A 17736-nucleotide genomic window follows, 5' to 3' on the forward strand; every position below is an offset into this window, starting at 1 on the left:
CATCTGGAGGAGATGACACCCAAGGGCCTGCAGCCCCTCCAGGCATGAGGAGAGGCACTTCCACACCCAGCCATGGTTTTGGAGGTGGCCATGGGACACAGCACTGCCCCACACCAGCTGGAAGGGAGCTGCTCATGGCACCGAGAGCGACAGCCAGCCATGGTCAAGACACAAGGAGCCCACTGAGCAAATATCACTCTCTCTTAAACAAAGAGATCAAAAAAATTAAAAAAATCAAACTAGAAGTCATTTGCATAAAATCCAAATCTTTTGAGCTCTGCATAAACAGAAGAAGATTCTGGCTGTGGTTTCCAAAGGAAGCTCTTATCTCCTTTGTGAAATGGGGAAATGGGTGTGCTACTTTGCATGAGGGTGTATACAAATGATGTAAATGAGGAATTTGCTGCATGCAAAAGGCAAAGCAGCAACAGCTGCCAATCCCCATTCACAGGAAGAGCTTCCCCAGTCTCTAGCAGAAGGAAGGAGAAGGGAACCAATGTCTTTGCTTCCCAGGGAGGTGAAGCAGGCTCTGAATATTCATATAATGGCCGTTTAGTCATGGGAGTGTTAATTGTCTCTGATTCACAAAACTATGTGACCTCACCTGCTCCCTGCAGCATGCGAAAAGGATGTCACATAAAGGGAGGAAACCAGATAAGATATTTATCTCACAAGTTTGGGGGGCTTTTTGATGCAGTCTCAAAAGACCTTAGAGTACTGCTGAGCATTTCTTTAATCACTACTCACAAGCACAATAAAGACCAAGCTCAGTGGAGCATATTATTAGATAGATAATAATCCTTACCCAGCCAAGATTTAAACACTGAACTCATCACACACAGGATGAGTTGTCTGGAATTTTGGGTTGCCTTTTTTTTTTTATCCTAAAAGAACACACAAACCAGAAGATGGGCTGGAAGTCCCACAAAAGACTACCCAGACCTACCATGAAATTCATTACCACCACAAAGCTCATCTGGCTTTGATTCTGAGGACTGTGTTTTTCACCACACAGAGGATAAGGACCAGATATTGCTCCCGTGTGCAATAGTAGCAGAAGTCTTGTCAGAAATTCAAAAGGAAGCAATTGCAGCCTTTCTCCAAGCAACAAGTGAAAGGACAATTTTTTGACAACTGTAACTTGACTTCTGAGGAGGCCAGGCAAAAGAAAAGCAATAAGAGTTCCTGCAATGACATTTAAATGCAGATTTTGAATTGCACCAGGTGGTACAAGAAAATCACAGAGGGAGTAACCCTTGGAAGATCTATTGAGCTACATGAGACTATGACATAACCAGACACAAATCAGCAGAGAAGAGAACCAACTAAATTTGGTTCAGACAGACTGTGTTTCAGCATCGCTCCCAGGCCCCGCCTGTAGCTTCCGTCTTCTCAGCTCCTTTCAAAACGTAACATGTTGAGTCTGTGCATTTTTTCCCCTGCCAAAAATAATCAACCTGAAAAAAATCCTCCTGAAATCTCAAATCTGCACAGTCTTAGTCACCCTTCTGATCACCCTTTTGTGCAGACAGACTGTACATCAGTGCTATTTTGACAAAAAAGTTATTACTAAAATGGGAAAGTACACACAAATTACATTACTTCCCCACCCTTAAAAAACCCACCATCCAAGAATCTTATCACAGAAAGACATATAATTAGACTGAACACTTCTGATGTAAACTGAACTGCTGCTTTCAATGATCACAGCCACTCTTCAAAGCCTCCAAGATTAAAAGAATCTTATCATTCAAATTATTACTTCTTAGGGATGCTCTTATCAAAGTTCCAAGGAAAATTCTAAAAACAGCAGTGATATGAAACTAGGACTGAGCCATATTTTAAATGACACTGGATTTTCTGCCAATTGGCCAATTCACAACTCGGAAAAAGCAAGTGTAGATGAAGACAAAGCTGTTGGCTCTCATAACCTTTACAATATCACAGTAAAAATCACAACTGTCTCACATATTTATACTAAATGGCAGGTCTAAAATTGAGATTTGTAATTTCACAGCATCAAAATCATCACAGATGGCTACAGTCTATTGCTTCTTTAATCTGTCTTTTCTCCCTTCCTGCTTGTTTTCCCCCTCCTCCTTTGAGTCAGAAAGATACGTGTTTTATCATAAGGAAATCATAACTAAATCCAAACCACATTTTATTAATGTGTAACAAAACAATTTACATAACAATGATGTGTACAAGTGAAGTTTAAAATTACTTTATGTCTCAGCTTTGCCCTAAAGCACTAATTGCCTTAGCCTTGAGATGTGACACTGTTTGGGATAGTCATCATCCATCAACGATATTCCACATTTATATTCTCCTAAATGGATAGCCACCAACACAGAACATTTGAGAGAGAATAAACAGTGGTTGAAACAGCAAATTGGAATTTTTTGGCGTCTAATTCACAGCTACAAGTTCATTTGCAAACAAAAAACCAGAGCTCACCTAAAATTTTTACATATCAGGACCAATTTTGCGGAACTTCTCCCAAGACACATCTGTGAAGCTTCCCAAATAAATATGGATTTAGTACTTAGCTCCTTTTCCTTCCTGTCCCAGGTTTTTGCATATATACATACACATACACTTATGGATGTTCAGTGAGAATCATCATCAATAAAGTCAACTGGGGAAAATAAAAAAGCAGTCAGAGAAAGGACAGCTTTTTGTCATCATATTCAAACACCTCCATACCACCGACACAATTTTTTAAAAATTCCATTTGAGGTCAGAAAGTCATTAACTCCCACTACAAGAACTTTATATGTGAAAAGGCTTTCCATTATGCTTCCCACACACACATCAGAAATTAGGCAAAAGAATCTCAAGGAAAACGTGTTATTTAAAAATTGGGAGGGCGAGTGAACTTGAAGCAGCTTGCAGGACAACCCAAGGGCCAGCTGGTCTTGTCCCAGCAGGGTGTGGTAGGGAGCAGGTCCCAGGAGAGGACAAGGAGCTCCAACACAGACTGGGGATCTCCCAACAAGTGCAAAGTCCCTGTCCGCTGGCCCAAACTATTCCTGCCCACTGAGCTTTTGTTAAACATTTAAGATCTTAATCAATCCTCACTCTGACCCTAGGATCACAGGGGAAGATGGATGAGGAAACGGACAACCTCTGACCTTTCGTTGTATTTGTCCTGCCACAGTCAACCTATTGAAAAACAATTGAGGTGGAACCTGCTCACCAGCTCCCATCCCAGACCAGCATCCTTTCACAGCCTTTCCCAAACTCAGTGTCTCTTCCCCTGCCCCCAGTCCTCTATATCAAAACCACAGGAATCCTCCTCACTTCATCCTCCTCCCCTCCAAAAACCTGTCAGAGCAGAACATTAGCTAAACGATTAAGTTAAGAGGGGAAAGAAAAGAGGAAACCTCATTCAGTAGTGTCAAAGGCCAAACTGCTTTAACAGCCTCACTGGAAACTGGAGAGAAGCTGCACAGTTCTGGTGAGCTTCATGAATTCATCAGGAGCTTCTCAGTTAACTGTTCTGGCTGGAGAATGGCAAATGTGAGAAAAGGAAACCACAAGTAACAGCTGATGAAATGGGTTTAGCACTTTCAATTATGTGCTGGCTCAAACACTCTCAAAATGACTAGCACAGGCCAACTTCACTCTGGAGAGCCCAAGAGACAGAACATTTCTAACACCTCTGTCAATACGACATCACCTGATCTCCCTTTTAATTGAGAAATGGAGAATTGGGTTTCCTGAGCCCAAACACCCCCATATGCAGCTTTAGAGCCTTTAGGTAAGCTGACAGTCATCCCCCAAGGTTTAGTCCAACACTACAAAAATGAATTAAAAAAGCATGCCACTATAACCACTGCCCATCAGCAAAACCTCAAGAGATTTCCCCCAAACAACACAAGATTTGTTGGACAATCAGCTCACCACATCTGGGCCGCTGACATGAAAAACGGATGATCTGTGTCAGTCAGAATGACCCCAGTATTGACCTAATAGGCTTTGGGAGAAGGTGGAATCATCTCTGTGCAATAAACCAATAAATGCTTCCTCACTTCACTTCCTCCTCTCAACCCAGCCTGATAAGGTGTCAGGAAGTTTTGCTCAGAGGTTACTGAGCTGTGAGAGACTAACAGCTTCTCCCCAGCCACCAATGGCTCCCAGCACCCAGGCAGCACCACAGCCACAGCCTCACACACTTTGTGACAAACAGGCTTTTGAGATTCCATCTCACAGGATGGAAAAACCAACAAGAAAAAACAGTATTTTACCCCCAAGATGCCCTGTCATTGTGCAGCTCATCCTTCAGTCCTCTGTAATTTCAGCTCATGGCAGTTTTGTTGCCACTATGCCACATTAGGTCATAGAGCAAAAACTCAGGAAATTAAGGCTGAAGTTCACACATAGCAGTTCTTTCCTACCAAAACATCATTTCAGTGCATAATAATGAACTTCATATTAACTGTAAATTACCATTTAAAAGAAATCAAGTAGGACATTCAAAAGACCTCATTCTCTCAGGAGTCCATCACAAAAGCAGCCAGTTACTTGCTTTACTAACTTGTTCTCAGTCTCAAGATGATAAAAATGCTCTAGTAAAAAACACACCAAGATGAGGCAACTGACTCCAAAGAACCTTTTCTAAAAACATGGCTCCAAATCCCTGAAGGAGCCAAGCACCTTCAATTCAGCACCCAGCAAAATTAAGCTCACTGACCTGTGCAAGAAACCATTTAAGTTTGATCTTAATTTATGCTTACATGAGCAAGACTTTCAAAGCAGAGGCTAAAGATATTTTATTTATAAACTGTCTTCTCTCCTTCCCTAACCTTCTACAGCTTCTCTATCCAGAAAAGGGAGGCAAAGAGACTATAGGTATTGAGGTTTCTTTTAAGCGAATCTGTCTTTTATACAAACTTTAATCCCTAATTCTGCAGCACACAGGATGGTGTGTGTGTGTGGGAGGGTGGGGTGGAGACTTTTAGCATTTCTAAGAGTATCCTAGCACCTCTATTATTTAACTGACAATAGAGACTCTCTGAGAAATGAAAATATTTAACAAAGGCAGCAGTGTCAAATATCAAAGGGTATTTAGTACTAAAAATTTGTGACAAGTAAAACACCAAAGATTTCCACTTCCTAAAGTGGGAAAGTAATCCAGCTAAAACTCCTGTCCTGCCTCCCAGACTGGTTCTTAACCTACTGCATTATCCAAAGTCAACTTTGCCAGAATTTCCTGTGTTTAACAAAGTTCCCTTGAATGATTTGTCTCTTCAAACAATGGTAGCTCAACTGCACTGCTTTGCAGTCATCCACATTTTGGTGACTCTCACAAGCCAAATCAAATTTAGGCATCTGCTAGAAAATGTGTTTCACCTTCTGCCTGTTACAGCAGTATCATTTGTTTTGCATTATATAATTCTTAGTCTTGCCACCTGGAGCTATTGGACTTCTTCATTAAACCCCTCTGTCCCACCACATCCCACAGGGCTGCTAATCACTGGCTTTAGTCCATTTACTCTCATCTCTGATTCAATTATGCATTCCACTAAGCCCTAATGAACAGTACAATATGGCTCGTCCTACCTTGGCATTCTCCGTTGCGCTCCTCATAGCCAGCATTGCACAAGCAGTTGCCAATGGGCACCAGCCATTCTCCATCTGCCCCACAGTACATTTTTGGCACATCCTTCTCTTCCGAGTTGTTGACACAGGAGCCACGAACCTCCACCAGAGAGGAGGTGTCAGCCCCAGTAATGGTGTCTGGAAACTGCGCCAGGTTCCGAACCGTCAGCGGGCACTTCTTGTAGAACACACGGACAGAGACCAAAGCGATGCAGGCACCGACGTCCTGGAAAGCCAAATAAAACCCCTTCTTGCTGAGTGGTCCCACATCCCGGATCTCTGTATTCAGCTTCATGATCCTGTCACCAATGTCCACCTGGGTGAAGCTCTCATCAGCAGCAATGGTGTCGATCTTGGCAAACTGGCTCTCGCGAATAAAACGCTCTTTATCGTTGTTTGATTCATAGTAATAAAGGTTGAAAGTCTCTTTGCAAGTTCCCATGACACCCGGCAGGCTGTTGCAGTCTCTTAGTGTGAACTTGATTTCAATATAAACCCTCTGAGCCCCCTCTCGGGGAATCCAATCAGTTCGTAACCAATTATTCTGACTGGGCTCCATCACGTTGCAGACTTGATAGGTGCGGATAGGAGTGTTCTTCTCATCCATGATGCTCACTTCCTCCCACTGCAGGGAGGAAAAGGGGAAGAAAAATACATCAGTATTAAAAGGAACAACAGAGCTTCACAACAAACAATATGCACTTGTTCCATTACATGGAAACAAACAAACAGACCAAAAAAAAACCCAGCAGACCAAGCTGTAGCCAGGACTTCAACTATTTGGACATTAAAGGAAGCATCTGTTCAGGAGAAACAAATTCCAAATTCCTCATGCCTTGAGGAACAAGCATGTGTTTTAAGGGCCCTCTGAACCAATCCAAGAATGCTACCTCGACTGACTAGGTTTATTTGCAGTACAGTTCAGTCTACAGACCACTGCCTGGAGCAGGGCTACACACAGAACTTCACAGACCCACAGAGCAGCACTGACCTGCAGGGTTCTCTCTGCAGCAGATATCTCATGGACTCTGCCTTGCACCTGGGAATTTCCAACAGGTGACACAGCACGACTTTATCACACAGAAAGTGACATCCACACTTCAGGCATCACTACCACTTATTTTCAAAACTCTTGAGCCATCCTTCATTATTTCTCTAAGCTGCTAACTGCTTTCCTAGGCTACCAATGTCCCAGACAGACTCAGTGAATTCTGCTTTGGAGCTGGGCAGAAATAGCTGTCTACAAAGAACTGGGTTCTTGACTTAGGTAGCTCTTAGAGAAGGAAAAACAGGTAAAGAGACAACATCATCAGTCTACCAGGAACATCACCATACTTTGTTATCCAAACAGAGTTTCTTACTAGTGGGAAGGTAAAAAAGAAGTAATACTACACATATTTTTCCTGGAGGAAATGTCAGGGAGCAGCTAAACTGATATTCTCAAAATCCCAAAAGGGTTAGCAGAGAGGGAAAATGCTGAAAGATCAGGCTAGCAGCATTCTTCAGAATTGTTACACCCCTCAAATCAAGTTCGGGCATCTTCAGAAGTGCCAACCAGGCAACATGATTATGAAACAACAACAACACGTGTAATCCAAGGTGGGTATGAAAGGAGGACATACAGAAATTCAGCACAATGAATTCAGGAAAGGAAAGCATACATCCTCAACAGTTCTGAAAAAAATTGGTCAAAGTATTATCACAGACAGAAGAAAGCTGATCACAGTGTTCTACTGGCAGGGAGAGAAGGGAAAGTAGGGGCATTAAGAAAATAAATTCCTCCAGGAAATAAAACCAGCAAAACCATAGCACTTCAATTTTTATTATTCAATTTATCCTTCCCTATAACAATATTAGATAATGATATGCTGACTAGGTTTGCAAGCAATACAATGAAGCATATAAAATTATCCTTAGAAAACAGTAATAACTTTAAAGAGACTTTTCAGAAGGTGCTTTTCAGAACTACTGAAGCCATAGCTTTGATAAACAGAAGCCTTCTTAAGATGAAGGGGCTTCTCATATAATATCCCGCATTCTTCTCACAAGGACTGCTCTTATGCAAGTGATTTTTACTTAAAAAGCTTTCAGCTTAGCTGAATCCGTTTATAGAATGACAGCAGTTAGCACCATGAGTCACTAGGAGCAGAAAGAATAATATCTTTAGGCAGCAAATAAAATAACTGCAAATTAAAATGAAGGAGGGGGGAAAATCAATACTCAGCATGTCACTCATTTCCAGAGAAAAGGAAGAAATAAATCTTAAAAAGTCATCTATCAATGTAAAGTGTAACATGTTGCTAGTAAGAAGACAGACTTGTTTAATTTAGAGCACCACAGAGCTAGTGTACTGTTACAATGTTGTCTTTATGATCCATCACTTTCCATTCTACTTATCTTCAGATTGCCTATGCTACCAATACCAACAAGAGAGAAAGGAAGAAGCAGAGGGAAATAATACTTGTTGATGGGATTTCCTTTAGTGCATTTACACAATGGAGGATGCTGCTCGAGGATTCAATAGCGAGACCGCTGAGGTCAACAGACACGCAGCAACTGAATTCAGCAAGTTTTTGGATCGTGTTCTCAACACACCCATCTGCTGACCAACACACAAATGTACAGAGCTGGGCTTCTTATTCCATTAACAAAAATACAAAACAAACCCAAGCGCATCTTTCTGACAGAGCTCAAAATAACTACAGCCCAAAATGTCCAGCCACTGTAAATGACTTGTGACTCTAAATATGTGGTCAAAGCTGTAACTTTTTGCTTTCAAGCTGAAATTAAATTTTATAATTCAGCTCTTCCCACAGTTTAATGATGCAGATTAAAACATTCTGGGCGCAAAACCTGCTTTTCAACTGTGAAATGCAAGAGTAAATCATTAATTACATTTAAAATGCAATTCATTAATTCTTCTGGGGCTACTATTCTGCTAAATGACTAGATCTTTATCTCCAGCCCTTCTTATCCACATGACCCTCACACTCCAGGAACAGTGTGGTTCAGATGTAGAAAAATACCTTTTCAAACAGACAAAAAAGTATATACAGTTAAAGAAAAACACTGAAGGACAAATTCTTCCCAGGAAGATAAAGGAGTTTGTTTCTGCTGCTTGAAATAAATCTGCAGCATATGAAGTAAAGTAAATGCTTTCCAAGCACTATATCTCAGAAACAGACCATGTACTCTTAAATTTTTCACTACAGGTTTAAAAATAGAACACACATATGTAGGTTTAGTGAAACGAGTCACGTCCACAATAAGAGCACACATTTTTCCTTCTCAAGCTTGCATGGCGCTTTCAGAAACAAGCACGTGGAGAAAGGGGCAATCCAACAGCCATTAATAATACACAGCTGTCCTCTGATCATTGATTCCACTGCCGACTTATTAAAACTTGTATTTTAGGTTCTGTTTTAATATACAGTGTAGCTATTCCTTGGAAAGGCATCCGCAAGACCCGTCTCATTAACTGACATTTCCAGGGTGTGGGATTAACAAGGAAGCCCGGCTCTCCCCGAGATAGAGCTGTACCTTTCCACGCTGTCACAAGATGAGGGCAATTGCCTGCAATCAGCGCTGAATGTGCACCGTGGGCGCTGCCAGAGGCCTGCCAATCACTTCCCCACTCTCTGGAAAACCAAGTTTCAGGGACAGCACAGTGTGCTCAGGCGGAGCACAAGCCAGGACTGTAGTCAAGTTCACCCGGAACAATGGGGGAGCAAAACAATCCCCCATTCTCCCATGTTATGGTTATTCAGAGCTTATGCATAATGCATCACCAGCCAACGCAGGCTCAGATTCCTTCCGCTCACTGCTGTTTCCTTAGCTCTGCTTCTTCTAATTACGAGCGGGAACGCACACAAAAAAAAAAGTAAATTTGTAGGTTCTTGAAGAATCCAGTGCTTTGTTGTGCACAGGTCCTGATCTTTCAGCATTTTCCTTTTTCAAACACTGTGACTTAGTTACTTCTGCTTAAGGATTCCAAGCTGCTTTTACTCCTTTAATATTAAAAGGATTTGGGATTTTTTTTTTTTTTTTTTTTACATTCATGCTTAGTGTGCATTGCTGGCATTTTTGCTTAAATTGTTCATATAAAGAAAGCAAAAGTCTTTCTAATTGCTTATTAAAAGAAAGTCCCATGAAGTACAGTCTCCTCCAGATCCCAGCAATTCCAAAGTCCAACATCCGAAGGAGTTTCCCAGAGAGGCACTGGGCACCCTGTAGGTCAGGGCATAGATGAGGAAGCAGCAAGGAGCATCCAACAGTACAGAGCTAAACCAGAAATTAAAGCTACCTTGTGTGCAGCTCTCTAAGCAAAGGGACTCTAAGCGCAGCAATGAACCTCTTAACATCATCACATCACCACTGGGCAGTGCATTCGAGCAGCCTTCTGTTCAATACAATAATTGTAAAAAGTACATAAAAAGAAACTCGAAGGAATCACAGTCAAGCACTAGGAGCTGCAGTTTATCCATTCAAAAACCAAAACATAGGATGTTTACACCCCGAAACAGGACAACTGTCCCATCACAACAAAAGGTCTATCGTGTATATTGATCCTTACTCCTTCATCCAGAAATAGAACAGCAATTGCCCTGAACATCTCCCGGCCGAGACAGTCCACAGATAAAATAATAGCAGTCAAGAATGCCAATTCAGTCGGCAGATCATATTTCTTGTTGGTATTTCAGTTTTAAATAGGCATCTAAACCTATGCCTCAACCAATCTCTTAATTCTGAAACCTCTTTTCTGCCCTTTTGGTTTCCACTTATTCCATGACAGAACTATCCAAAGGGAGTATAGAGTTTCTCCAACAAAGAGTAATTCACTTGGTAAGCCAGGGAAGAAATCTGACCTCCTCACCACAATCAACAATAATCGAGCCATTAGGACTCTCTGAAAGTTACTAATCACCCCTTTTACCCTTTTGATCAGATAGCGGTTTAAAACTTACCCCTCCTTCCAGGGGACTTGCTATCCACCCCAGTTCTCCCTGAACTGATCTGGAATCCAGCAAGGTAACTGCAGAAAGGTACAAATAAAAGAGATTAAATTCCAGCTGCCAAAAGGCAATACTAAAATAAATGGTTTACCTGAACGTTTCCATATGCGCGGCGCACATCGCATCCACCTTCCACTTGAAATGAAATGTTATTTCCGAACGCGCCAATATCTTAGAAACACTTCGAAACTCTCACTGAGGAATGGCATGCTGGTTTCCCGGCGCACCGGAGCCGCTCCGGGGCGCGGAGGGGAGCGGCGGAGTGCCGGCACACCTGCGAGAGACGCCGGAGCGCCCCTCGGAGCGTCCCGGCTCCGCAGCGCCCGGGACAGCGCGCCCGCACGGCAGCCACGGGCTCCAAGCCGGCACTTCCCCAGACCCCGGCGAGGCACCGAGAGGTCGGGCCGGGCTCCCGGGGCGACCGGCGCCGCACGCCCACGGCGCGGGACGGCCGCGGGCTTCTCCCGCAGAGCCGCCGCCGGACCGTCCCGCAGAACGGGCCGGACCGGGCCGCGGGGAACGGCGCGGAGCCGCCGAGCGCTCCCGGGAGAACCGGTTCCATGAGCCGCCCTCCGATCCCGGGCCGCCCCGGCGCCGCTGGCGGGAGCGCTGCGCCTCGGCCCGGCCGGGGCAGCGGCGGCGCGGGGGACGCGCGGGGCAGGCGGCGGCCGCCCCGCTCCGCCCCGCGACACCTGTGCCGGCTCCGCGGGCGGCCCCGGCCGCGCCGCTCCGGCAGCTCCGCGGCCGCCGGACGGGCAGCGAGCGGCCGGGGCAGCGCGGGGCAGGCGCCGTCCCGGCGGCGAGCGAGCGGCCGGGCGGGGAGGGGACGGGACAGCACCGCTGCCCGCCCGGGGACACCGAACTTCGCCCCGGCACCCCGCCGGGAGAACGCGCAGCCCGGCCGCCGGCGAGCCTCACCTTCGTTGGCGGGATAGACCCGAGAGCCGGTGACGGCGCCGCAGACGCCGACGAGGAGCGGGAGGAGGGCGCAGATCGGGACCCCGGCCATGCCGCCGCCGCGCTCCGGCCGCGCTATCCCAGCGGAATAACTGCCTACATGGGGCGCGCGGCGCGCGCTAGACATTGCCAAGGGGGCGGGGCCGGCCCGTCCGTCACCCGCCGCCGCCAATCGCCGCCCGCGCCGCGCCGCGCCGCGCGCCCCGCCCCGCCCCGCGGGCGCGGGGAGCCGGGCCGGGCGCTGCGGGGCGCTCCGGCGGGGCCGAGTGGGCAGCGCTGCCCCGAGCGGGCGGCGACCGCCAGCGGCGGGCGCTCCGCGGGGCTCTCCGACCGTAACAGTGTCCGAACTCCGAGAGATGACGGAAAAGGCGAAAAGACAAAGTTAGGCGAGGCAGAGCGGCGGGGGAGCCGCGGCCGCGGAGCGCACACGGACCTGCCCCGCGCCGAGCCCGCCGCGGCCCCGCGTCCCGGGAGCGTCCCGGGAGCGTCCCGGGAGCTGCCGCCGCCCCGCCCGCCCTGCCCGGCCCGGCGCCACCGTTGAGCAACAGCGCCACCTGGCGGGAGCAGCGGCTGCCGCGGCAGCGGCTCCCCGGGCCCGGGCAGGGACGGACCGGGACGGGCAGAGATGGACAGGGATGGACAGGGATGGGCAGGGACGAACTGGGATGTGCAGGGATGGGCAGGGATGGGCAGGGACGAACTGGGACGTGCAGGGATGGGCAGTGCGCGCGGCCGCTCTCAGCGGCGCTTCCCTTGTGAGCGGCAGAGGCCAGGCCCCGGCGCTCCCCGCGAAGGTGCCAATCGTTCACGCTTTTATGCACCGGGGCAGCGGCTGGGCGGGGCGGGCTGGTGGGAAAGCCGGGTTCGGAGCGATTCCCTCTGAACGCTGGGATCCATCGGGACGCACAAGCCCGTGCACATCCCGCTCGTCCGCAGCCGCACACGGGACGCGTGCACCCGAGCCGTGCCCGGCACACCTGCGTTGGCTGATGCCCTTAGGCTGTCCCCGCGAACCCGCGCGGCAGCCGCAGCCGCGCTTTGCTTTGAACGCTCCGAACACCCGACTTCCTAAAAAATACTCCAGATGCGCCTCGACAACAAAATCCTAGTTTTTAGAAGCCCGCTAAGCCTTGGGTGTGTCAGGCGGCGACAGCAGGCTGAGCATCCTCCTTGAACAGTCCGTACTCACGGAGCAGCCCCCGGACCTGTCTGTCTGTCCGGCCGTCCCAGCCGCCTGCCGGGACAGCGCTGCGGGACCGGGGCAAACCCAGCGGCGCCGCCGCTGCCCGCCCGTGCCGCTCCGTCCGTCGGCCGCTCTCGGTGCCGCTGCCGGAGCCTCGGGGAGCTCCAGAAGCGGCGCCTCCCTCCCGCGTCCTCCGCGCTCCCGCCGCGGCGCTCGGCGGCGGCGCTGCCTCAGTTTCCCGCAGAGTCGGAGCGGTAGCAGCCCCCTTGTCCCGCAGCTCCCCGGTCCCGCGGCGCCCTCTCGGCACGCCCGGCACTCCCCTCGCTCCGTGCGGGACGCGGCGCCTTCCCCCGGCTGCGTGCCAGCAGCCCGGGTCGAGCAGTCGCACCCAGACTCTCCGAGGATTCTTCCTCCGTCTAGGCGAAAACGAATCCTTGCCAGAGTTAGCTGGAGCTTCCGTACAGAAGCCCTTTACGGGCTCGATTAGCTAAAAAAATATTTAGAATGCGACTTAAAGTTTGAGTAACAATTCTGTGCATCGGGAAACACGCCTGCTCAGAATCTGCTGTTTTCTCTTTAAATCACTCTACGTTTCCCCACATCCACATATCTCTGAAATATAATACAAATACGGCCTTACTGACACTTCTTGCTTAAAAGATAGAGTGTCTTTCACCTGGTTTAATTTCAGGTCAAGATCTTGGGAGGATGCATTTTTTGGCTCTTAAAACTGCTGTTAAGAAGGTTTGGTGACACAGTATTTACAATGAGGTTCCTATTTCTGAGGCTCAGATTGTTTTCTTTAGCCTTGAACATTTCTTTTGGAGCTCCCACTGGCAGAGCCTTAAAGATAACCCTCCCAAGATAGCTGGCGTGCTTTTCTCTTTCCATAGAAAATAAATCTTTTAAGCGGCTGCTTGGATAATGGGAGTTAGAAAACAGTGTAGCCCAGTCAATGCAACTGTTAAAACTTGTACTTCCTGACTTTAATTATCTTCAAGAATTCTTGGCCTAATGAGAAGGAAGAAAAGGTTTAGTGCCATTTTTTTTATTTACACAGAAATATAGGCAGTCTTCAATTAAAACTATCTGAATGTTCTCTTCACATCTTTGATGCCTCTGACAGATCTACTACTAGGCAGGATAAACTTTATGGGAATGGTGGAGTATCAAAATGTCTTCTTGTTTTAATTAAAGTTGTTTTTGTGTCAATGCCAGAAGAGTCAGTCGTCATTAAAAATATATAAAATGTTTTGAAACCTTAAAAAATTTTCTGAATTTTAATGCAACTTTAATGCAACTTTCTTTAAAAAGTCAAATAAACACAGACAATGTAAAAAAGGCCTGCAAATGTCATAAAATAAAATGTTTGCAATCCTACCAAAGCTACTATATTTTGGCTCCAGTGTGGGGGGTTTTTTTAAGAAGTCTTGCCAAAATAATCACAATTTCCTTACTTTGTGTCATTTCAACGAATCCTAAAAGCCCAGCTTGGTTTTAACAGATGTCATTGATACTTGGACTAAATCCTGTTCTCGGCTTCAGCCAACAACTCCACCCTTCAACAAAGTATATGACATCAAAATTTATTCCTTAAAATTTTGTTACAGCTGTTGGAGCTGTTATATTTGTCTTAAATGCCTATTACCTGAGCAGCCTGCACTGCTGCCAACCTGACAACTTATGTTACTGTAACTCACTATCAGGAGTGATTTGGCTTTGATGGGAACTAATCATGTTTGCACCATCATCAAGTTTACACCATTTAAACGCTCAATTTAATGCAGCTCAATAAAGCACAGCCAGCATCTCTGGTATTTGTCTCAGAGCTTGTACTTGTCTCAGTTCCTTGGTGAAATTGTATTCACTTGCAGCAGACATTGTAATAATTATGACAGTGTGTTAATTGTTTGATCCTGTCTGCTGCAGAGAGGTCAGCCCCAGCCGAATTATTTAGAGATCAGGACTCGAGTGGTACAGACAAACAGGCACATGGACACACAAACACAGACTCTCTGAGAAACTGTAAATTGTCTTGAAATGTAAGGACTGAAATATTGTATTTCCTACTCAGTCAATATTTGTTCTCCTCGTATTTTATATCACTGAGGGAATATATTAGTGTATAAATAATTGGGCACTGACACAAGGGCGTTGTCTTGGATGTATCTCTGTAGTAAATATAATTTCTAGCAGAACACTGAATGGATATCAAATGTCTCAAACACATGTATGCTTATACATACAGAGATGCTTTATGTTTTTTCCAATCATAAACACAACATTTGTAAGTTACATTAAGCCCCTGAAAGGGCTGTGATTTTGGATGAACATTCGGTTCTATTTTTACTTTATCTTTTCATTCTCCATTTTTCTCTGTCCACCTACTCATGCTCGTCCATCTCCCCAGAAGCTTTTTGCTGTCAGTCAAGTGACAACCTCAGTAGGAAGCTCTGTGTGTTCATGGGCCTCCTGAGGCCCAGCACTACATTTAGAAGGGGGGAAGAAAAAAAAAAAAAAAAAAAAAAAGGAAAAATAAGAAAGCACAAACGCTTCCTTTAGTATGCAATTCCACAGCCTGCAGGAAAAATTCATCCGTCTCCTCTGAAAAGCCTTTTCCTACAAAAATTCAATCCTCTTTACTCCACTCCCACACGACTTCCACACTACTTGGGTATTTGCAAAAGAGTGTAAAATAACCCCAGGAAGTGTAAGACTCACACAGAGTCTCATTGTCAAAGGAAATAATGCCCCAAAGGTGCACCTTTATCAGGCTTGGCACCAGTCAGTCACTGCCGGCTCCTTCCCAGTACAAGTGCTCAGATGTGCCCAGCCTTTCCCTCCCTGGATTTACTGATTCTTTTGGATCTGTGAGTATTAAACATTTGCCAGTAGATTACTTGACAAAATTTATTGCTAGCTATTTCAGAATAACAGCTTTTATTTGATATCTGTAATATTTCATTCCTCAGGTCATGTCTGCTTTAGATGAAGTTGGAGGCTGTAATACAAAAAGCTGTAGTGGGAGAACATCTCCATGAAGGTAATATACATTTCTATAAACATTTAGCTGGCAGAATGATTTTGTTTCAGCTGGGATTAGCAGGAGTTTTGCTGCTGACCTCAATAAGAAAAGGATCAGGTTTATAGCTCACTTGCAAATCCACTCTGCAAGAAAAAAGTGAGCTTTAGGCACTGTAGATTATTTACATTTCCTATTGTTAATCGTCATCATCATCACAAGATTTTCCTATTCATTACTGCCTTGATGTTGATTACAGGACCTGTGACAGTGGCTTTATTCAGAGTAGGCACACGGCATGACTTGACAATATGCAGACAGACAGATGCATAGATTTTTTGCCTTTTCTAAGCAGCAGTGCTAAGGGAAACTAGAGAAGCGTAAGTGAAATGTAACAGGATTTTAATCACAATGAAAGAGTATCTTTTATTACATTGGTCCTGGCAACACAACTCAAATTCAAATCTCATAGTTAGTCTAAAATGTATAATATGCCATTACCAGGTCCGTGAAAAGGAATCCTATCAGCAAAGCTATTTACAAATCCAGGAGTGTTTACAACGCAGATTATGTTTCCTAAAACAAATAAACCTAAAAGGGTATTGGCAAAAGGTAAAATCAGTAAAGATGAAGCAGATAAATAAGTGCACCAAAATGTCAGAACAGGTATTACAGCTTTTCAGTGAATGAGCAGATCAAATGTAAGCAATGCAGGCTCTCACTTCTGCAGCAGAGCTGTTGGCTTAGCTCACTGCAGCTCTCACCCTCAGCAAGGCTGGGGCAGGCAGAGACCTGCAGGATTTTCCTGTGAAAGTGTGACCAATAAACCAGAGCAAATAACTGTATAAGGCTGCCGGTTGTTTGCAGTGCACAGATGCTTGGCAACCTGGAGAGGAATGTGCCTGCCCACGTTCCACTGCGAGGTTATTTAAAGCTGTGGAGGTTAACAGGCACCTTAATTATTACAAACTGCTTTCGAATATCTCCCTTTTTGTACTGCCTGTCCTCAGCAGCTGCGCTTCTTACTCAGGATCATTTGGGAGCGGCGTCAGCTTCCAGAAATTAAAATTTGGCAGGGTGGTGATGTTGGCCCGGTGCAGGAGCGGTGCTGGTGGCAGGAGGGCTCTGGCAGGGCCAGGGCCACCAGCCAGAGGGGACACGCAGGGACAGCCTCGTCCCAAGGGCTCCGTGTGCCATTAATAAGGAAACAAACATCAGCCAAAGAGCCTCTGCCAGAAAGCGTGGGGAATCCGCCTGCAGCAGCTTCAGGGGAGCCTTAGCTGAACTGCAAAGGTAAAGCTGAAACTACAAACTGCATCCAGGCTTCCCTAAAAGCACCCACACATTTTTCTGCACTGGGAAAAACAATCAGGCAGGCAGACTTGGATTTTGTCTTTCAGGAATAGGGTCGCGGTTTAAGATTCTGAACCAGAGTCTGTCCTGTTCTAAAATAAAGATGAATTTTACCAGCAGCTCAGCTACTAAGCTTCAATATGTTGGCAGAATTGGGCCCTTCATGTGAAAACAGAATAAATCTAAAATTAATATAAATTAAAATGAAGTGTTTCCCAGATTTTTTTCATCCTGGAATTTTAGGTTTCCTGCCATAATTTACTAGAGGTATTACTAAAAAAATAAATCATTACTTTAATTGCACCAGTAAAAGTTCAGTATAAACAAAGATAATTTTTGTGCAAAAATCTTTGGATTGTCTTTTTTTGTAAAACTGTCAAAAGAATAGAGTGTCAGAGCTCTTACTCATTTTTATTCTGTGTTAGAGACAGCAATCTTTTCAGAGATTATTTATGCAATGATGGTACCAATCAAACTACATCAGAGACAGGTTCCCTACAGAGCACTGAAGCTTTCTGGCACTTCTAATAGAGTGTAAATTCTAATTAACTCAGATTAAACCCTCCTATCTGAGATGGTCCACCCATTATTATGAACAAAATATT

General features: G+C 45.7%; 1 protein-coding gene and 1 long non-coding RNA gene across 2 annotated transcripts in view; one reads left to right on the top strand and one right to left on the bottom strand.

Annotated features, from left to right (window-relative positions):
- Nucleotides 1-11694, bottom strand: part of EPHA4 (EPH receptor A4) — a 104544-nt gene extending 92850 nt beyond the window's left edge. Inside the window, exons 1-3 of the mRNA XM_021553675.3 lie at nucleotides 11535-11694; nucleotides 10569-10636; nucleotides 5566-6229 (exon numbers count right to left, since the gene is read on the bottom strand). Coding sequence (XP_021409350.2) covers nucleotides 5566-6229; nucleotides 10569-10636; nucleotides 11535-11625 — 823 coding nt within the window. The 5' untranslated portion in view covers nucleotides 11626-11694. The remainder of the gene's footprint in view (nucleotides 1-5565; nucleotides 6230-10568; nucleotides 10637-11534) is intronic.
- A 1193-nt stretch (nucleotides 11695-12887) lies between these two features.
- Nucleotides 12888-17736, top strand: part of LOC116183976 (uncharacterized) — a 30892-nt gene continuing 26043 nt past the window's right edge. The window contains exons 1-2 of the long non-coding RNA XR_014957302.1: nucleotides 12888-15626; nucleotides 15729-17071. This is a non-coding gene — a long non-coding RNA (uncharacterized LOC116183976). The remainder of the gene's footprint in view (nucleotides 15627-15728; nucleotides 17072-17736) is intronic.

This window comes from Lonchura striata, chromosome 9 (assembly GCF_050655825.1).
Source record: "Lonchura striata isolate lonStrDom1 chromosome 9, ASM5065582v1, whole genome shotgun sequence".
In the NCBI taxonomy this organism is placed as follows: domain Eukaryota; kingdom Metazoa; phylum Chordata; class Aves; order Passeriformes; family Estrildidae; genus Lonchura; species Lonchura striata.